Genomic DNA, 22367 nt, shown 5'->3' with positions numbered 1-22367 from the left:
GCTCTCTTCATCGTTCGCTGCTTGACATTTCTCTGGCAGGTCCTCTGGTGAAATTCTTCCCTTCCTGGTCTCAGCATTCCCGCGGTCCACCTCCCCGCCTGTGCAGAGATCGGTAGCTGGGGTAGGGTGGGACAGAACCCCCCCATCAAAAGCTCGTCCAGAGCTACAGCTTCTACTGCAGCCCGCAACGCATTCCTGTAACCACTGACCCGTCCCCCCAGCAACCAGGAGAGAGGTGAAGGAATGAGAGAAGACTGAGTGGTTGTTTGTATTTTACCAGCTGGAGTCCAACACTGTTTAAGATTACAATAAACTCTAACAGAAAGTTGTCATTCACATAGTCTTCACTGTTTACTTTCTTCTTACTTTTATAACTGAATGAAAATGTTCCTTAACATACTGAAGATCCTCTCAAGAGCAAACATTCATGTTTTTATTGGTATTTTATGTGATAAACCTATACAAAATAGCAATTGCTTGTTCAATGAAAGGAAAATAATATTTAGTCTTTAAATTTATTTTTACAAATAAATACCTTAAATGTTTGCAAATCGGTTTGGCCTCCATCAGTCAATAGTTTGTGGAAACCCCTTCCTCCGCCAGGAGGAGAACCTGGCCGAGAAGTTGCTAGAAGGAATTCATCTCCCTTCTCACCTGGGTAAGCTTTAGGATCCCCCAAAACAAGCTGGAAGGTGAAGCTGAGAGAGATTTGTCTAGGTTACCCTCCTATATCGGTTACCCCAACAATCCAATCTTGAATAACTGAAAGACAATAATTATATGAACACAGACTAAATGGATGAAGGCAACTGGTTGCACTGAATTTAACTAGGGTCAAAGAAGCTGAATACAAATGCACTTTACACTTTTCAGGTTTTTATTTATTACAATTTCTTAAAAAACGTGCATAATTTCTCTTCGGTTTCACAATAATGTCACACTGTGATAGTCTATCACAAAAATATCCCAGTAAAATGCGAAGAAGTTTGTTGTTGTAAGAAATAACAAGTATGAATACCTTTGCAAGGAACTATGGCAACTCCTCCACATCTTATCCCTTTCTCAGAGATTTGACAGAATTCAAATGATACTCTGTCAGACCAAAGCTGCTCCTGGACAGCTCAAGTAAGCAACAGGGTAGGAGCCGTACTGTCCCCTCCTCTGCTCCCTCCAACTTGTCCCCCAAGCAGAGCCAGACGCTGTGTTTACTCTCCTAATTACAGGGGAGGGGCCGGCTGACAGGCGAGCCATCACAGATTCCCCGCAGGCCCAGAGGGCTGGGAACCCTGCAAACACCGTCGCTGTCTCCCAAATGTGACGGAGATGTCCAACTGTCAAAGGGGGACCCTTCCTTGGCAAAACCCAAGGGCCCAAAGAGAGATATTAAAAACATGAGAGGAACTGGCAGAGCTGGCACTGACAGGGGACTGCTCTTGAGAAGTCAAAGTAGGGAGCTGGGGGGATCGCCAAAGTGTCATTCAAAGCAAAGTGGGGTTTGGACAGGGCGCAAATGCTGATTCTCACACACACACACATACTGATTTCTCTTGCTGCTATCGAGCAACATGCACCAGAGCACAAAAGTTTGGCTACCAAAATGCATGATAAACCATGCTCAAAGAGATTGTTTATTTGCCTTAGATGAAGAATATGAAGAACAACAGGATATCTTTTTCTTGTAGCTCTATCTGATGTATTACCACTTTTGTGATTCAGCCACTAGTGTGTGCACACATAGTAATACCTTACTGGGACAATAAAAGCAAATCTCACAACATTTGTGTTGCCTTGTGATGGTCCGTTTTACACCCGTTGACCCCTGGAGATACATAGTCACCTGCTCCACTGTAACCCTGCAAGAGGGTACTATGAATTAACAGATGACACAATTCAACCATGGAAAAGGGACAATTCTGCATCTGTGGTTCAGATTTGGGTGCTTAGAGTGGTGGATTGGTGACATTAGTTTTTTATGTAATTTCACAAAACTTTAGCAAATATTTGACTTATTGATTAACTGAGAAGAAACTGTGGATTTAATCTGAATAGATTCTAGTTTATCCATCCATCCATCAATCCAAGCAGGATACACCCTGATAAAGAGTCAAGCTGCCAATCTATCAAAGTCCCATGACTGACACATTTCAGCAGCTTTATTTTCTGTGGCTTGGCTGTGCGTTTGGGTTCATTATCTTGCTAAAAAACAACACCTGTAATATCTCTAGATTTTTACTGGGAATGTCTCAGTAAATTTCTCCATTTATCCTTCCATCAGTTATATAATGCCTGCCAATATGATATGCTGAAAACAGCCCTACATACTGATGCAACCTCCCCAGAAATGTACTGTTGGTAGGGTGTTTTTTTAGGTGAGAGCGGTACTATTTCTTCTCTAAACGTGGTGTGTGCAAAGACCAAATTGTTAGACATGGATCTCCTCTGAACAGAGAATATTCTTCCAGTCTTTTATTGGCTTGTCCGAATGTTCTGCATCAAACTTCCAACAAAAATCTACAAGCTTTTACTGCAGCAGTGGAGTTTTGCGCAGTGAGTTTGATGGACGCCCTGCTGGTTGACTGCAGTATTTATTGTTTTCATGGAAAACCTGTTTCTGCGGTTTTCAGGTCATTCTGGAGATGGACTTTGAAGGAAATCTTCAGAGAAGTCCTTGCTGTGGTTGGGTTCTGCTGAATTAAAGCTTTTATCTGTTTTTGGATAATGGTCCCAATGGTGCTCACTATAGCATCAAGACATTTAGAAAATACATCTATAACCTCATCAAGGTTAAATTCATCAATAAGAAGGTTGCAAAAAATTAAAGAGCTCTTTACCCATTATTAGAGGATTCTTGTGTGATACCTTCCTAATGAAAAATATTTGTATAATCAGTTAGGACTAAACCAGCTCATACTAATTTGCTCTGTGAAAGGATTGTTTTCTGAATAATGACAGATGTAATTTATTTTCTTTGGTTTCTTTGCCTTTCTAAACCATAATTTTCTTTTTGTGTCCGCCACTATTGTCTGTGTCATTCTACTTTATTACACATAACTTAATATATGTACTATCTCTGTATGTGAGGGTTACTTATTGGCATGTTCAGTACTTAATTTCCCTGCTGTATAATCCACTAAATGGCTACAAATCTTTTGAAGGGGTTTCCCAGAATCCTTTCCACTGACCTTATCACATATTCACGTCAAATAAACTACATTAAAAAAAGGTTAAAAACTGCAGAATTTACTGGATTTTACTATTTGACTGTTGCGATTTACCCTGTCATTTCCCTGCAGGCAGCACACACCTCATCCCTGAGGGGCAAGACAAGAAAACCACTTGATGAATCATAACTATTCACAGTTGTGCAACCATTTCTAAAAATTTATTATGGGGATTACACACAAAATCACACAATGTAACTTTTTCAAATGTGTTATGAATGCCTCCAAGAATCCAATTCAGGTCCTAGGTTACCAAATAAGCCTGAACAAATCCCTCACATTGAGTTCTTCCTGCTTTGAAGACTGGGAAGGTCCGGTCTGCAGGGCAGGTTTTGCCACGCCGTGCAGACTCCTCAGAGCACACAGGAAGAGAGGCTACTATTGGGGGGCAGGATAAACCTTCAACAAAGGTAGCAACAATGGTTTTTCGCATTGAAGTTTAATTACAAAAACAGTCACAGTCAATTAATTTTGCTTCACTTACAAGCAATTACAGAAACACTGTTTTAAAGATGAACATTGAAGGGATATTTTCATGCAAAGCTTCCTTTAGACAGTTCTCACAATGGTAACTGTGAGTCTCCCTCTGCTTATTGGTGTCTGTCAGCCCGTCTTGACCTTGACTCCTAGTAGAGGATCGGGCGTCGACTGTGTTCACTGCTTCCACTTGTTTGTTTGCAAACTCCTGCGTAAACACAACACCAACAATTAAGGCAGTAATTGAAGAGGCGGGTCATATTGACTGAGGGAAAAAACTTGGCAAACACAAACAGCCCCCACATTTAAATACATCTTAGACATTTATGGAAAACACAACTATTATTTATTATATTCATAATAAAAGAGTAATATATGAGCATCATCAGCAGTTGATATGATTGTCTTACTTTCTATACATAAAAACATCTAAGCAAAATAAAACGTCTGAATCCTGGATGCCTGCACTCGGCTGTGTCAGTAAACTCTCTGCAGACAAACACTGAAAAGGGGGTTTGTCCCATTAATCCTTAGGGAGGGGGGGCTAGATGTGTACTGATGACCTCTGGGGTCAGTTACATGTTATGTTACACAAAGGTTTGGCTTCTTTGTGATAAGAGAACACAGCAGGAAGAGCTCTTAATTTAGACGTTTTTATTTCCATCATTTAAAACAGCAACAGTGCAATATATCCAAGAAAGCTTGCAGGCTGATTAAAATTACAAGTTTAGACCACCTCCTCTTTCTCACTAAAATGTAAGCTCTGTACATTTTGCTCTTTGGTCCATGAAAGAATTTTTAAAATGTTAATCCAGGTTTTTGAAGACAATCCACACTTTTTATTACTAGTAAACAATCTACTGCATGACAACCTGTACATACAGTCACCTTGCTCTATGTACTATTAATTTTGATTCTTTTGATACCTGCAGTCTGTGAGTACCACTTTATTTTCGTAAATAATGTTTAATTTAATTGACCCTAAATTTACATTTTATATAACTCTTTAATATAATATCTTTACTGTTTAAAATGAGTAAATAGTTGTTTGCTCTTGTACACATTCTTGTTATGCTACAGTGACAAATTAACCACCAATTAACTTATTTAATTGGAATTAATAAAGTATCTATCTATCTATCTATCTATCTATCTATCTATCTATCTATCTATCTATCTGTCTATCTGTCTATCTGTCTATCTGTCTAATTAGAGTCTAAAATTGCAAATTTAAAGTGTTAAGCTCTTTTTCAATTCCACAAACAGACGAAAAAATGTTTGCCATTTTGAATTATATTCATGTTTTGTTTGATTTTTTAAAAATATATAAATATGGTAAGAATACCAACACATTCTTCTTATGCAGCCATGCAAATATCCGTCAGAGCTGGGGGGAAGGCTGAAGGAGATGAACGCTGCAGTAAAAATATATAGGCACGATGTTAGACTTTTGTTAATGTAGGACAATTTATATAAATGCTCTAGTTTCAAGATGTATATTGTTTTCTTATTTAATTTAAAAATCACACATCTAATTATTCCATAAAGTGCTGATTACTTCTACAGATGCACAGAGCAAAGAGAGGGACGGGGGGGGGGTTGTCTGCCTGCAATTACCCAATCTTAAAATGCGATTTTTTCCTTTCAAGGCTATCAAACAGGAGGTCAAACGGGCAAGCCTGCGCGCCGCGTTTGCAAAGATGCGTGGCCGCGCATTAACAGGCGGAAATCACAGGTTGGAGCGGGCCCGGTGGAAAAATCCTTGCCCTCAGGTTGAGTGCAGCGCAGGCGGAGATAAAAGCCGCTCGTCGTCATTAGCCAGGAGTCAGTGGGAGCGCAGCCCGCCGGAGGCGCTCCGCCGCGTCTCCCTTTAAACGTCCTTTTAAGATACAAAGTCCCCGCGGAGGGACCTCGCTTTGCACTTTAATAATTTATTTAGCGATTTTAAACGGTGAGATGCGGCAGATAACAGCATCACACATCATCATTCTCCACGCTGCAGTTTGAAAACGTCTCGCATTAGGATCCATTACCATGCAGCTGCTATAATGAAGCGGCCCAGAAGATGACATTCAGGTCATGGAATGTATTTTACCCTAAAAATGAAAAATATCCTTGTTGTTTTTGTCATATTATAAGTTTACAAAGTGGCTTAAAAGTGGCGATTATGTGCGTTCTCACTCAAACTTCATCCATGTTTGGAAAGTTACAAAAAGTAATAATAAAAAAGAAAACCTGTCACATATACTGAAATTTGTGGGCAATATTATTTACTGTACAAGGCTGCTTGCATTTCTACAGCACAGGTTTTTTTTTTTTTTTTTTTTGTATTCTTTGCACGCACACTGTTGCCGATATAGTTGGAATTATTTTGCTTTAGACATATTTTTCTTTTTGTTGTGGTTTAACTTCCAAAGTTATATGTATGAAATTTAGAAGATATGCACTTTATTTCAAGCACAAATAAAACAGAATATGTCCAATTAACTTGAGGTATATGTTTGTAGTTACTGCACAACTGTATGTAGTTTAACTTTTTTTAATTTGTGTATCAAGGTGTGTTCTATTTATCATTCATTCACTGTAAATTTCAGCGTCCTCAATGTCCAAATAATCAAAACTAAAGATGCAAAATTTTCCCTCAGATGAGGTAGTTTATAACTTTGAAAAAAATACAATAAAAGAGAAGCTTACAAGATAAAGACGGATAAAGGATACCTGCATGTGTTGCAGCTCTTTTTCCAGCAAAACTTTTCTCTCCGTCTCAGATCCAAGACAAATCCAACTTCTTCATCCATGCATGCACCTCCTCCGATCGGAATATATCAAAAGCGATGTCACTGACTTTATGAAGTTTTTTTCTAGGTGTGTGAGATGCATTGCATGCATTGCATGCAGCACTGAATAAAAAACACTCCTCCCAGCTGTCACGACACCTTTGACTCTGGCCCTTTCCACAGGAGCCACGCAGAAAGAGAGAGAAAGAGAAAGCGAGAGAGAGGGAGGCAAATGACAAATGAGTTTAAAAAAAGGCACGCTCTGCCCATGTTTATAAATCTAAATCAATATTCAAATCTGTTTGAAGGGAGCGGGTGTGTCGGTGCAGGCGCTGCAGAGAGAGAGAGAGAGAGTGTGTGTGTGTGTGTGTGTGTGTGTGTGTGTGTGTGTGTTTATGAGAGCGATTATGTGTGTAGGTGTTGGAAAAAGCCTCTTAAGATGATACATTTACCAAGCCGTGACAAAAACCCTCAGCATATTATTTTGAGATGGGCACACAGGTTCAAAAATGTAAGTGACGCAAAGGAGGATTTTCTTTGTCCCTCAGAGGCTGTTGGTGCTCACGATATAACATCTGATCTACACAGTCAGCAAAATTGGCCACATTTATTTTAATATTATTATAATTATTATAATCATAATCATTATAATTATTATTTTTTTAACCTTACCTTAAGAAATGAGGAAACATCAAGTGACTCAGCGTCCTTTTTTTCTTTCTTCTTTCAACACTTGTCTTCATCTCCAGCTGGATGTCCACACCAGATGATGCCCCTATCTCCCTGGTTCCTTGGTGTGCTCCCCGGCGCATTTCGGCGCAGGCCCGCAAGATCCTCACAGCAGCAGACTGGCTAGCTCGGCGAACCGGAGGACAATTTAAAGGAAATAAGTCGCTCTAAATCCCCCTTTTTTTTTCTGCGGCTCACTGGAATGTGAGACCCCTGCTTTAGGACCCCCCCCTTCTTTTTTCCCCTTCACAGATTAGTCCCTCTTTTATTTAAAACTATTTCTTTGATGAGAAAAACACCTTTTTAGCCTTCTGTTAAATCAGATGTTTTGTAGACAGCAATAACACTCTGCGTCTGATTGATGCCACTGCAAAAAATGTCACTTTCTGCTCTATTTGTTGGAAACTCTTCATTGCCACTCTTTTCTCTTCATAAAATAAAGTGCAATAAAAGAATAAATAAACATAAATAAAGTCTGGTGTCATCATCCACTGGCGTACCGTTTATTTCCCATCAGCGCAGACTCTCTGCGGTGGGATGGGGATGCTGTCAGTCGCCCTCTCGCTGCCATTGGCTGAGGAGTGTGCGTCAAAAAAGTAGCTGGAGACATTTGTTCCCTTAAAAAAAAAAAAGTCGTGAGAGGGGGGGAGCTTCCCACCCGTGTGAGAGACGGAGAAAGAGAAGGACCTCAGCTCAGTTCTGCGGGCTCCCCATTGGCTGGCGGTTTGTACAAAATCTAACTCAAACCACTTCAGTCTGAACAAATCCTAAAGGCGCACACGCAGCCTCCTCCGCAGCTCCACCACCGCCGTTAGCGTCATTTCAGAGCCCGATGCTGCGCTCATCGCTCAACTTTTATTCGTTCTGTTGTTCTTCAGCTGAAGGAGGCTGCTTCTGTTTGATTTTTGGTGATTTTATGAGTCGGACTCGTTGATTTCTGCACAGCTTTTGCTGTTTCCTCAAAGAGTAGAAGCAAGAAACGAGAAATAAATTCTACATCTAAATGCCAGGGTAAGTTATTATTATTTATTATTATTATTATTATTATTATTCTCTATAGGAAACAAAACAAATTTTATTCTCTTAAAAATAAATCATTCAATATTTAAAAGGCTCTAAAGGAGGCCAGTAAGATGGCTCCGGCGCTTCAGAGTTTTTACTTTTTTTATTTTTTGAGCCACAGTATTTTATGTCAGTATAGGGAAGATGCATAAAAGCATCCAACAATTGTCGATCAAAAACAAACGAAACACTATGTAAGCACCTTTAGATGAAGGGAAACAGCCGGGTCGAAGCTAATCCAAAGCTTTTGCATTAAAATCATTTGTTATCCGTTATTTTATTCCTGGGGAGAATTTAATCTTGTTTCTTTTTTTAATTATTTTATTTTATAGTATTTGTTTTTTTGTTTGTTTTTTTTTTGCTTGTTTGTTTTTATCTCGATGTTTTGTTTTTGTTTTTTGTTTTTTCGGGTAATCCATGCTAAGCAAAGTTCCAGTTTGGAAAAAAAACAATAAAATACTCAAATTCTCTTAAATAAAAATTCAGCATATCAAACAAAACAAATCTGGAAGATTCATCTACTGAAAAACAAAATAACTACAAAATCACTTTAAGGGCTGCGAAGGAAACGAAAATCTTCCGGGGCCTCTTGCCCCTCCTGTGACTGCAGAGATAAATAATTCAGCAGACAAAAAGCCAACATGTCACATTTAATATCTCCCACCCGATTCAGGAGGTTTTACCTCTACCACATAGATGGGAATGAAAATATTTGAGTTACTTAGATAGAAGAAAAATCAGCACATGTGCTACATTCATTTTAGGATTCAGCTGTGTTTAATTTTGAGGCTCATTTTACGAGCCTGCAGCAACACAAGCCGGTTGCCACTTGAATTACCCCCTAATTCATCAACAGTACTACATTTATCATAATTAATCGTTGGTCGAGGGGGTAATTATTATTATTAAGCGGGCGTACGAGAGCAACTGGTTGACGGGTTGGTGTGTGTTTAAGTGTGACAGATTGGGATGAGGGGGTTGAAACCGTTGGATGGAGAGGGAGAAGATGCAACTAATCAAGAGGCACAGTGGGGATCGCGGGTGGCGGAGGGTCACTGGAGTTGAAGTGACAACGATCGCGTTTACCAGACAACATCACGGTGCGGATTTATGAGCCGCCACCGTCACATGTTCAATGAGGAGGCATATGTTGTCTTTTTTTCTGTGGATTAATCTCCCTATAAATGCAAAACTTGCTGAAAATACATGTCAGTCAATTAAGCAAAAATAAATAATAATAATAATCAATTTAAAGATCATATAAAGCCTGATTTGTTCTTTTTTCAATATGTAGATTTTTACATATAATTTGTTTATATACAATAAAAAAGGAAAGATATTTGGTTCGGTTCGGACAATTTAGCTTCCAATTTTTCCCTTCACTGTCCATTAGTGACTTTAATGAAATTTCCAAGTAACTTGTTGCAGCTTTAACGGCCGTGCTTTGTTTGCATTCATCGGAGGGGGGTGTGGGGGTCGTATAGTGGTAAGGGCAACTGGAGATGAGCTGGAAGCTTTATGAGAGGCGACGTGCGTCTTTGGAGGGGGCGCATATCCAGGCAACACGGTGTAAAATGAGCTAATACACGTTCAAAAGGACTCACATATGTTCTCATCGTTATTTTGGAACAGGAACCAGGTGTAACACGGAGCCCACGGAGATCAGAGAGGACGCGAGGGGCGCCTTCGGAGCGACATCAGTTTTCAAAATTTTCTCCAACTTCAGCCCTCAGACAAACATTAGCATGATGTCGTATCTAAAGCAACCACCTTACACAGTAAATGGCCTGAGCTTAACAACCTCCGGGATGGACCTTTTGCATCCATCTGTGGGTTATCCAGGTGGGTTTCTGATTTTCCGAGAAACAAATGTGATGGATAAAGAAAATTTTGATTAAAATGTACTTTTTTTTTTTCCTCAAAGCAATTATTTCATTTTGACATAGTCAATAATAATGCACTCAGCATGTGTTTTATATCCTGTTTTGCAAATTGGATGATTTTAAAAACATTCATTTTAAAGCCTAAATTTCATTTTTAAAATTTATTTAGAAAATGCATAATTTTATATCTAAATATTCTTAAATATTTAATTATATACTCTGAAAGTCTACACTAAATTAAAAGTGAGATGAAAAGCTTGTGCGTAATTACGCCCACTAAAACAAAACGGGCTTTTAGATTACCTCAGCCACACATTGACGTTTTAATTACATGTTGTTCATCGTACTTGCATGCACAAGCAACATTCAACGAACTTGCATTGTTCTTTTCCCTGCAGCCACGCCACGAAAACAGAGGCGAGAAAGGACTACTTTTACGCGCGCACAGCTCGACGTTTTGGAGGCGTTGTTCGCCAAAACTAGGTACCCGGACATATTCATGCGCGAAGAAGTGGCGCTGAAAATCAATTTACCTGAGTCCAGAGTACAGGTGAGTTAACTAACCAATATAAGATGAAAAAAACAATTTCTATATTTTAGGAAGTGTTGTCAATTACAACTTACTCTGCAATTTTTAGGGTAGCAAACGTTTCACGTATGTATCCCTTCTGGTAATTACTTAATATGGATAATAAAAATAGGAATATGCATTAATTTAATCTCTTATATCATAGACCAAAGGGATCAAATTTCAATGTTAGTGACATGAGAGAATGACGTGTACTTGTAGCAAAACTAAATAAGAAAAAAGCTGTTAGATGTGTTGATTTACGGTTAAAAAAATTAGAAAGAATAAGATTTACTTCTGGTAATCTCTGCTAATTTTAAAATCAGCAGTATCTGTAGGCCACATCAAGGTTTTGTTTCGGGAAAATTTGATATATTGCTTCCCATCTTCATCATATTATTCTTATTTTTAAAAGTGAATTTTTAATATTGATTAATTAACTTATTTTTGGTGCATCCCTGTAGGAAACATATAATTACAAGTTTCATATAGAGATGCTAAGTTTATAATAAGTTATAGAAGCAAAACTATCTGTAGGCTACATCAATATTTTATTCTTCACCTCTATGTGGGGACATTTCAATTTTAGTTCCACCTTCCTTTTATTATTATTATTTTATTTATAGTAATTTGTTTTTCTAGCTCTATATGGAAAAAAAAGAAACATTTTATTCTTAAAACATTAAAAAAGAAAAAGATCATAAACCATTCGTCGTTTAACAATGCCAGGGAGATGTTCATCAATCTAATTGAAGTCAAAGAAAAAAGATTTTCAGTTTACTTTTACACCTTTTTTAGGTTGTCCACCTGTATGTGAACTAATCGCTATAGAAGTTCCACTTTCTTTATTATTTTATTCTTAAATATGATTTTTATCTATGGTTCTTTTCAAGGTTTGGTTTAAGAACCGGCGAGCCAAGTGTCGCCAGCAGCAGCAGCAACAACAGAACGGCGGACAGAACAAGGTGCGACCCCCTAAAAAGAAAAGTTCCCCAACCAGGGAGGTGAGCTCGGAGAGCGGGGCCAGCGGCCAGTTCACGCCCCCCACTAGCACCACCACAGTCCCCGCCATCTCCACCAGCACCGCCCCGGTGTCCATTTGGAGCCCCGCGTCTATCTCTCCCCTCTCGGACCCCCTGTCTACCTCTTCTTCCTGCATGCAGAGGTCCTACCCCATGACCTACACTCAGGCCTCAGGCTACAGCCAGGGCTACGCCGGGTCAACATCCTACTTCGGGGGCATGGACTGCAGCTCTTACCTCACTCCAATGCACCACCAGCTGTCAGGGCCCGGCTCGACTCTCAGCCCCATGAGCACGAACGCGGTCACAAGCCATCTGAACCAGTCTCCGGCGTCCCTCTCCACCCAGGGCTACGGGACGTCCGGCCTGGGCTTCAACTCCACGGCAGACTGCTTGGATTATAAGGACCAAGCTGCGTCATGGAAGCTGAACTTCAATGCCGATTGCTTGGATTATAAGGATCAAACATCCTCATGGAAATTCCAGGTCCTGTGAACAGAGCAGTGGCGATCACATGAGACGCGGTTCAGTCAACCTTCAATAAAACTCAACATCAGACTGGTTGAGCCTGGCTGCGCTCTCTTTTTTTAACCCCGGTGGTGTTCGGTACTCCTAAAGGAGAGGTTTAATTTATTTTAGCACTGGCATATAGATTTTTTCCCCGTTCATTCACAACATATAGCCCCTCATCCACCTCTATCATTGCGTGCCTCTGTGCGTAAAAACACCTGTTGAGGACAACTGCAGCCACGGAACTATCACTCCAGAGCTTCCTGTTGAAGTGCAGACCTCTTTTAAAGGCGAACCTGCTGGCAGAGAGACATGAGGATACTATGTGGACATGGATGCACTACTTTATTTAAGAAAAAGTGTTTATAAGGAATCAATATGTAGTTTCTAAGAGACAATCAGTGTGCGTCTTAAATAAATGGTACATAGGTGTTTTTTTTATATGTGATATAGCCTTCGAAACTGTGATCTGTTGTATTGTATGCAATTTGTGAGCCCTTTCTCGCACCAGACTCTCTGCTGTGATTTTAATAGATTTCTAACTTTTTGGGGGAGACAGCAATAGAGCTAAAAGTAAAATTCAAAGAGAGACAGAGACGAAAATTTTTTTTTTCTGCAGGCACATTATCGAGGGTTAGACCGTACTGGGAAAGACTGTCGGCTGTTTGTTCCCCCCCACCCCACCCCATACCTTTACTGATCTGATTGTGGATCCTTCACTTGGTCCCCCAAAGACCGTGTGACCTCACCGCTGAAAAGACATGAATAAAGTTACTGTGGGCTTACTCTTCTACCAAAAAAAAAACATGTGTGCGTGAATGTGTGTGTGTCTCAGTGCGCAAAACAGCCGTGGACGCTCTTCCACGCAGGTTTGAGTTACAAGGACTATTTAGTATTCATTCTGTTAAAATATTTGCTATATTTTCCAAGAAAAGGGGAACTAGGTCACAGTTTTGTTGGTTTAAATGCACACTTTCGCTTTAATTGGGCCAGTAATTGCCTTCCATGTGAGTAATAATTACACTTGTCAGTTTTGGCCGCGCTCTGTTTTCTCATGCATATCTCATGCACTTGATCCAAGAAATCTGAAATAATTACAGCATGGGACCAACAGGCGTTTCTTACAAATTACTCACCCTTTCCACTGTTAAAAAACGAAAACTAAAAATAATTTCTCAATTTTACTAACAAAATCCAATGTGTTTTTTTTTTTTCATATAAAGCAGACAGAAGCATCTCGGGTGGCAGAGTGAAGTTGAGAGACATAATGTCCAGACACAAATTTGCACATATTTGCAATTTTATTCCTTATATAAATAAACTACATGAAAATAGACAGACTGAAAGAAGACTTAAAAAAGGAACAACTGCTGCTTTCCTTCTCAATGTCTAATCTAATAAGGTTTCAAGTCTTCTTTAGCATAACATGATATATTTGCAAAATTATATTACAATTTAGAGTGAAAAAACATTTTAGCTTCGTTGTAACTTCCAAGTTTGGTAAACCTTCATTGTACATTGTTTAAATATAACGTAATATTTTTAAAGTAAATCTCTAGGGACCTGCTGTCCAACTTTATGTTAAAATTTAATCTGGAAATTTTACTGAGGCACAGAAGATATATTTTGGAATATCCTGTTAATTTAAATATTTAACTCGCAGGGCTTCTTGAGAACACATTGTTCCTATTCAAAGGCTGTATTGTTAACCACCGCAGTACAAAATAATGGATGTTATAGGCTAGTGTAAACAATGAGAATTATAGGCAAAACTTTTTATGAGTAAGAATTTAAGAGAAGACAGGCAGAAACTTAATAACTGACCAATTTATTTATTTATTGTGTTTAAATATGCCCCTACCTGTCACAGCACACCACTTTTAATTGCCCGATACTTACTCCCCCGCCCTGATCATCCCACCCCCCACCTTCTAATATATGGCAGCATTATAATAAAGCTGTGTGTTTAAGTATAATATTGAAAAGTTTTTTAATGTCAAAATTAGTTATGGCTCTTGTAGGAACCTAAATTAATATTTTAAACAACAAGCAATTGGGGCAAAAATTAAAAGAGGGACAGTATTTCAAAATTGTGGACATAAAATTTTGCAAGGGCTAAAAAGTCATGCTGAAAAATTGTATTGGTGTTAAAATAATAAATCAAGCATTTTTAAATCTATACTAAGTTACTCCATATAGCACCATAACTAATAAAACGTTTAAATCCTGTTACGGCTTTTGGTTCTGGTGTGCTTCCCCAAAACTTTAGTGATCCTCATCTGGCCATCTCTTGCAAAACGCTCTGGAGGCCTCCCAATCAAGAGTAGCCTAATTAAGTTCCTAGTTTGAGTGGTTTCCCTAAAAAACTTTTAACGTAAAAAAAGATCCATAACTTTATTCAGGCACACAACGCTATTTGTTTTTTTTACATTAGTGAGAACCCCTTTCTATTCCAACTGAGTTTGTTCTGTTCTTTGTAGCTCTTGAGTCCAATCTACATACTCAAGACTGCAATGTCAGTCCGGATTTGGAATCTGTAATGAGTCTGCGCAGCTCTGCAGTGCGCTAATTGTCAGAAGTCCAGCATTCAATTAGTATCCTTGACTTTGCCAATAATCTCTCTTTCATTTAAGGCTTCACTAATTAAAACCGTTTCTTGAAATAATGGACTTTAAAAAGACACTCTGATTCCACTCCTGCGTGGTCAGCTAAAAAGGTGTGTGTATGTGTGCGCAAAAAGCCTAATTATGCAACAGCTGGTATGACTTATGCCAAAGGTTAAGTAGTTTATTTTTAGGTGTTGTCCTTCTGAAGTATACAGTAATTCTTCCCATATATTACGCATCCACCAGTCATTTTATCGTAACAACCCAAGTCTGTGTTTTAATGCGCACAAACATGAGCCATTCTGGCCACAGACAATGAAACAATTGAATTTGAAAACAATAGGTTAGACGAAGGGAGTTCTGCATATTCATTAGATTATGTCTGTGCAGTGTCAACAACTCCTTCAAACAAACTCCAGAAAGAATAAACTGTAGGGTCACTTTTAAATGTCATCCTTCTGAGAAAAAACGGAAAAACATTTAAGCACACAAAAACGTCTAAAGATAGAAAATGGGGGTTTAACTCTATCTGGATTTAGGTTCTTTTTTCAGCCATTTTAAACATACAACAACCACAAATTCCAACTACTAAAAGTATTAAAAGAATGCAAACGGCAACATAACTACCAAACGTTTAGCAATAAATATTTAAAGATGGAGTCCTAGGGCCGGCCTGTTCAATAAGCAAACTTTGCAACTGCTTAAGAAAGGATACAGGATAGATTGACATATACACCTTTTGCACACATTCTAGGAAACACCTTAAAGAAGAGAAGGTAGAAAGTTCAACAATCACAATTTCAAACTAATGAATCTGGGTGTAATAGCCTATACAAATTGGTTTCTAGCCACAAAGTGCATTAGGATTTCAAATTGTTTCTTTACATATTGTTAAAAAACATAATGCAAGAATAGTTAGAAAGTGGTCTGTGATGCGCTGGTGGCTGGTGGGCTAAACTGGAAGTGGGCCCCCAAATGAAATTCAACTTAGGTCCTCATAAAGCATTAGGCCAGCTCTGCAAAGTTCATCCTCACCACTTTAAATGAATACTTTGCAGGATCAACACTCACAGATAAATCCAGCTTAAGCTAAAAGTCACCAAGCTGGTTATAACTAGGTCTCCTGTGTTTAGAGCCTACAAGTTAATATGATGAATAATCCAGCCTTTAAACATGCCCCAAACAATGAGTTTTAATCAACCAACCAATTGATGCGGTAAAATTCCACCCTGTTGTAACAATGATGCAACTCAACCAGAACCCAAAACGCAGCCAGACAAGAGAATGGTTAACCAAAAGTTTTAATATAAAATATAATAATAATAATTGGGTAGAAGAGGTTCCACTGAAGTGGTCAGACAGGAAGGACAGGAATGGAGGTTTATCAGGGAATTGAAATCCAGCCGGGGAGGAAGGGGAAGTGGACAACAGGAGGTCTTGGGGGTTCCAGGAACAAACAGGAGACAGAGAATATTTCCACCAACCAGATGCAGAAGCGGGAGACAATCCAAGGTAAAGCACTGGAGGGTTTCAGGCAGGGATAGTCCAGTAATCCAGAGACAAAGTCAGAGACAGGCAGGTTTCAGCAACGTGAGGTCAGGACTTTTCCGAACAGCAGAAGGACAAGGCAGAAATCTGTGGTCAAAAAACAGGCAAGATCAGATAACCAGAAAAAACTCTTGAAACATGAATCAAGGCTTGAAAGCTGTGACAGAGGCAACAGACGATCTCGCACTGAGCTGATGACGAGCAGCTGATTAAATAGGAGCAGCCAAGTGCAGGTGAAGGCAATGAGTAATCAGCACAGTCAAGGTGAGCTGAAGGGCTGGAATCATGACATCACCCCCTCCTCAAGGGGCGGCCCTTGACGCCCCTCTGGGCTGGTCTGGATGTCGGCGATGAAAATCGCAGATAAGGCCCTTATCCAGGATCAGGCGAGAAGGTATCCAAGACATCTCCTCAGGACCATAGCCCTTCCAGTCCACCAGGTATTGGATGCCACGGCCCCAACGTCGGGAACGTAGCAAGCGTTTTACAGTGAAGACTAGGGGCTCCATCTATGAGTTGGGGGGCTGGAGGGGGTCTGGAAGGAGGGCAAAACCTGGATGACCTTACAGGTTTGACCTTGGAGACATGGAAAGTGGGGTGCACATGTAATGAAGAAGGTAGACTGAGACGCACAGCTAGTGGGTTAATGACCTTGGCAATAGAAAAAGGACCCACAAAACGGGGTGCCAACTTGCGATTCTCTACCTTGATGGGTAAATCCTTAGTGGATAACCAGACCTTCTGACCCACCAGGTATCTTGGAGCTTGGGATCTGTGACGGTTGGCATTACGGGCATAGACAGCTGAGGTCTTGCAGAGAGATGCTCAGGCCTTTCTCCAGACTCTGAGACAACGACGTGCTGTTAAATGGGCAGCAGGAACCTGGGTAACCCCTTCCTGAAAAGAGAGAATAGGCGGTTGATAGCCATAAACAACATGAAATGGTGACAGACCTGTGGCACTTGATGGCAATCCATTGATGGCGTACTCCACCCATGGTAAATTCTGTGACCAGCAACTGGGAGCATCCATGCATAGGATGCGTAATTTGGTCTCAACTTCCTGATTCATCCTTTCTGTCTGGCCGTCCGTCTGAGGATGGAAACCTGAAGAAAGGCTGACGTCAATGCCAAGAAGGGTGCAAAACTCACCCCAGAAACGGGAAATGAACTGAGGTCCTCTATCTGAAACGATGTTACGGGGAATGCCATGAAGTCTAAACACCTCTCGGGTTATTACATCAGCGAGTACAGGAGCTGAGGGTAACTTGCGGAGAGGAATGAGGTGGGTCATCTTGGAAAATCTGTCAACCACAGTGAGGAGTACAGTGTTACCATGAGAAGGAGGTAGGCCGGTGACAAAATCCATAGAGATGTGGGACCATGGTCGGTGTGGAATAGGAAGAGGCCTTAGTAGACCGGCTGGAGGGCGTCTTGAGGGCTTAACTCTGGAGCAGGTGGTACATGCTGACACAAACTCTCGCGTGTCCTTTCTGAGTGTGGGCCACCAGAAACCTGACTGGACCACTGCCAGGGTCCTAGTAATACCTGGGTGACAGAAAAGTTTAGAGCCATGACAGAACTGAAGGACTTTAGACACCATTTCCTCAGGAACATACAGAAGTCCCTTAGGACACTGAACAGGAGGTGGTTCTCTCTGATGACTCCTCTTGAGCAGGCTTTCGATACTGGTAAGAGCTAGCCTGGTCTTGGGGGAAAGGATGTAGTCGTGATCAACAGAATCAGAAGGACAGACAGAAAACTGATGAAGTCTAGAAAGTGCATCAGGCTTGATGTTCTTGCTGCCAGGTCGATAGGCTAGGGTGAAGTTAAATCTACTAAAAAATAGTGACCATCTAGCCTGGCGTGGGTTAAGTCTCATGGCAGATTTGAGATATTCCAGGTTCTTATGGTCTGTCCACACAGTAAAAGGATGTGTGGATCCCTCAAGCCAGTGCCTCCATTCCTCTAACGCTAGTTTGATAGCCAATAGTTCTGTTCCCAACATCATAGTTTCTCTCAGAGGTCGAAAGCCGGCGAGAAAAAAAAGCACAAGGATGTAACCTAGCATCGTCTGACAACCTTTGTGACAGGATAGCGCCAACCCCAGTCTCCGAGGCATCAACCTCCACAACAAAAGGGTTCGATGAATCTGGAAAACGCAGAATAGGAGTTGAGGTAAAGAGATGTTTTAGTTTGTCAAAGGCCTGTTTGGCTTCTGAGGACCATTTGAACTGAGTCTTTATAGAAGTGAGTTGATAAAGAGGGGCGGCCACAGAACTATAACCCTTGATAAAACGGCGGTAAAAATTGGCAAACCCAAGAAAACGTTGAAGTTCCTTCAAACTGGATGGGTCAGGCCACTCCAGGACTGCAGCCACCTTTGAGGGGTCCATGTGAATTCTGCCAGGAGCTATGACAAAGCCCAGAAAGGATACAGATGATTGATGGAATGAACATTTCTCGGCCTTAACAAATAGTTTATTTTGGAGAAGCCTGAGAAGAACCTCACGAACATGTTTGATATGGGTAGAAAGATCCTTTGAAAAAATTAAGATGTCATCAAGGTATACAAAAACAAATCTGTTTAGCATGTCCCTTAAAACATCATTAATCAATGCCTGGAAGACAGCTGGGGCATTGGTGAGCCCGAAAGGCATGACCAAGTATTCATAATGACCTGAAGGGGTGTTAAAAGCTGTCTTCCATTCGTCTCCTTCTCTCATGCGGACCAGATGGTAGGCATTACGCAGATCCAGTTTGGTGAAGACAGTACTACCTTGAAGGAGCTCAAAAGCAGAAGTTATGAGAGGTAGAGGGTATCTGTTCTTAACTGTAATTTCGTTTAGACCTCGATAATCGATGCATGGTCTAAGTGAACCATCCTTCTTGCCAACAAAGAAGAATCCTGCACCTGCAGGAGAAGAAGACTTTCTGATAAGTCCTGCCTTGAGGGTGTCAGAAATGTATTCCTCCATTGCCTCTCTCTCAGGACCTGTAATGGAATAGATTCTGCCTCGAGGAGGGGTAGTACCAGAGAGAAGGTCAATGGCACAGTCGTACTCTCTATGGGGTGGTAGAGAAGTGGCCTTAGACAAGTCTGAATAAACAAGGTGGATCTCACGGGGAGATGTCATGATAGGGGCTTCCCTCAAACAATTAGTAGAGCATGATGGCCCCCAAGACTGAACCTCACCAGTGAGCCAGTTGATGACTGGACTGTGTTTGATGAGCCAGGGGCGTCCCAGAATCACAGGAATCTCTGGAGACCTGGTTAGCAGAAACATGATCCTGTCATGGTGGTTTCCTGAAATGAGTACAGAAACAGGCTTAGTGCAGCGAGTTACTTGATCAATGAGATGCCCATCAATAGCAAAAATCTCACGTGGTCTCTCTAGAAGTTCCAACTCCAGTGCAAGCTTATGAGCCAGGCTGACATCAATAAAGTTAGCATCAGTCCCAGAGTCAATGAAAACAGGTACCTCCTTATTTTCAGGAGACTCGGGAAATCTGATGGTGCACCGATTATGGGGAGGGTTCTGAGACCTGAGGATAGGGCTCAGAAAGACCTCCCGAACGTTACTGAGCCTGCCATTTTAACGGACAGTTAAAGCCCCGATGATTCCTCTCTCCACAATAAAAACATAGTTGATTCCTGAATCTCCTATCCCTCTCTTCAGTGGAGAGTCTGGTCCTGCCCAGTTGCATGGGCTCCTCAGTGTTAACAGGAGGAGGAGTGAAGACTTGGGGCATAGTGCTTGAACTGACCTGGACGGTTGAGACTCGTCTTTGATAGTTAGATGATGACCTCTCCCTCTTACGTTCGCGAAGGCGTTGGTCAATCCGTGTGGCCAGCCTTTCTAAGGCCTCGAGGGTCTTGGGAGGGTCACGAGTAGCAATTTCATCCTTGATATCATCTGACAGACCCTGGTAAAAAACGTCAAACAGGGCTTCATTATTCCAAAAACAACTAGACTTCAAGGCATGGAAATTGATAATGTAGTCAGTAACAGGTCGAGAGCCCTGTCTGAGAGAGAACAGTCTCCTGGCAGCCTCTCTCTCAGGTCAAATAGGATCAAAAACCCTCTTCATCTCATCAGAAAACTCTATAAATGAGTCACAGCAGTCAGCATCATTCTCCCGCTCAGAAGTTCCCCAAAGCTTAGCTTTACCAGACAGTAGAGAGATTGTATAGGCCACCTTGGCCCGTTCCGAAGGAAAGGCAGTGGGCTGGAGTTCAAATAGCAGGGAACACTGGGTCAAAAAAGGTCTGCATTGTTCGGAATCCCCATTAAAACGCTCAGGGGGGGGAAGCTTAGGCTCGTTGTTTGCGTTAGCCGTCGGAGTAACAGTAGAGGGGAGTGGTTGAGCAACTGAGGAACTAGCTTGGACCTGGGTGATTTTAAGAGAAGAAAGTCCCCGTAAAAGCTCCTGGACATTTCTTTCTAGGCCAGTAATAGCCCCCTCTACTTTAGAACACCAATCGAGATTCGGCTGTGGGTTCATACTGGCGAGATCGTACTGTAACGATGATGCAACTCAACCAGAACCCAAAACGCAGCCAGACAAGAGAATGGTTAACCAAAAGTTTTAATATAAAAAATAATAATAATAATTGGGTAGAAGAGATTCCACTGAAGTGGTCAGACAGGAAGGACAGGAATGGAGGTTTATCAGGGAATTGAAATCCAGCCAGGGAGGAAGGGGAAGTGGACAACAGGAGGTCTTGGGGGTTCCAGGAACAAACAGGAGACAGAGAATATTTCCACCAACCAGATGCAGAAGCGGGAGACAATCCAAGGTAAAGCACTGGAGGGTTTCAGGCAGGGATAGTCCAGTAATCCAGAGACAAAGTCAGAGACAGGCAGGTTTCAGCAACGTGAGGTCAGGACGTTTCCGAACAGCAGAAGGACAAGGCAGAAATCTGTGGTCAAAAAACAGGCAGGATCAGATAACCAGAAAAAACTCTTGAAACATGAATCAAGGCTTGAAAGCTGTGACAGAGGCAACAGACGATCTCGCACTGAGCTGATGACGAGCAGCTGATTAAATAGGAGCAGCCCAGTGCAGGTGAAGGCAATGAGTAATCAGCACAGTCAAGGTGAGCTGAAGGGCTGGAATCATGACACCTGTACCCTGCTCTGACTGCCTTCTGGTCCGAAACAAGCAAGAGGTTTCTTCTGCAAGACTGTGAGCAGTAAAGGCCACTGTGGCTGCATGAGGGGTGACACTGTAGCCAGATCTGCAGTGCTGCAATGAAAGTAAGCGATGCAGTGAGAAAACCTTGCAGGTGCAAAGTTTTTTCTTCTTTTGAGTTTTAACAAACCCCTTTAGGAACAGAGAGAGAATTGTTTGTACAAATGCAATTTGAAAATATTTAATGAAAGATATGAAAGGATATGGGACAGCTTGTTGAAATATGAAAACATTTATTTAAATGCTATAAATTAAAACAATCTAGCTCAATTAGATCAAAATTAACACATCAATCTTACAACTGCTCCACTAGCCTACTTTAATGTGCGTTAAGAAATAAACAGCGTGATAAAATATAAATAAAAAAAAGCCTAATGATATGTAATGTGTGCCAATAACCCATAGGAAATAATATAAATAAATAATATTCTAATCCTGCAGTATCCCCTTGAATATGCTTATCCAGGCTTAGTCAACATTTTTTTAATTATTTAAGTTTGTGACATTATCAATGAATTTGATAATCTTGTCCACGATTATATTAAAAGGGTTTTGTGCAGCCTACATAATAACAGATTTAGATGTTTAAAAAAATGAAGTCTAAAGAGATTTGAAGTAAGCGCTGTAAAAAGCATGTTATTTTAATTTCTCAGACTGCTCACACAAATCCACAGATTTACACAGATCCAGAACTGATAATGATACCAGCAGCTTGACTAGCTGGAGGTCTTACAAAGCACAGAGGCCACACAGTCGCAGAAGTAACGAG

General features: G+C 40.9%; 1 protein-coding gene and 1 long non-coding RNA gene across 2 annotated transcripts; one reads left to right on the top strand and one right to left on the bottom strand.

Annotated features, from left to right (window-relative positions):
- The first annotated feature begins 7965 nt into the window (after positions 1 to 7965).
- otx2b (orthodenticle homeobox 2b) lies at positions 7966 to 13059 on the top strand. The gene is made up of 4 exons (XM_047346130.1): positions 7966 to 8215; positions 9899 to 10108; positions 10548 to 10699; positions 11611 to 13059. Exons 2-4 carry the CDS (start codon positions 10012 to 10014, stop codon positions 12232 to 12234), a joined length of 873 nt encoding a protein of 290 aa, XP_047202086.1. The 5' UTR covers positions 7966 to 8215; positions 9899 to 10011; the 3' UTR covers positions 12235 to 13059.
- Positions 13060 to 16430: 3371 nt separating this feature from the next.
- On the bottom strand, positions 16431 to 20946 carry LOC124855853. The gene is made up of 3 exons (XR_007035167.1): positions 20171 to 20946; positions 19599 to 19709; positions 16431 to 16490 (listed from the first exon to the last, which is right to left on the bottom strand). It is a non-coding gene; the product is annotated as an uncharacterized LOC124855853 (long non-coding RNA).
- Between the last annotated feature and the right edge of the window lie 1421 nt (positions 20947 to 22367).

This window comes from Girardinichthys multiradiatus, chromosome 19, assembly GCF_021462225.1.
Source record: "Girardinichthys multiradiatus isolate DD_20200921_A chromosome 19, DD_fGirMul_XY1, whole genome shotgun sequence".
Taxonomy (NCBI): domain Eukaryota; kingdom Metazoa; phylum Chordata; class Actinopteri; order Cyprinodontiformes; family Goodeidae; genus Girardinichthys; species Girardinichthys multiradiatus.
Note: the sequence above shows the minus strand (reverse complement) of the source record. Positions and strands in the feature narration are given on the sequence as shown.

Bases quoted from the DNA above. Each gene is read 5' to 3' on its own strand.
- otx2b (XM_047346130.1), top strand. From the start codon at position 10,012: ATGATGTCGTATCTAAAGCAACCACCTTACACAGTAAATGGCCTGAGC. The intron at 10,109-10,547 runs GTGGGTTTCTGA...TTTTCCCTGCAG, and splicing joins TCCATCTGTGGGTTATCCAG to CCACGCCACGAAAACAGAGG. The intron at 10,700-11,610 runs GTGAGTTAACTA...GTTCTTTTCAAG, and splicing joins TACCTGAGTCCAGAGTACAG to GTTTGGTTTAAGAACCGGCG.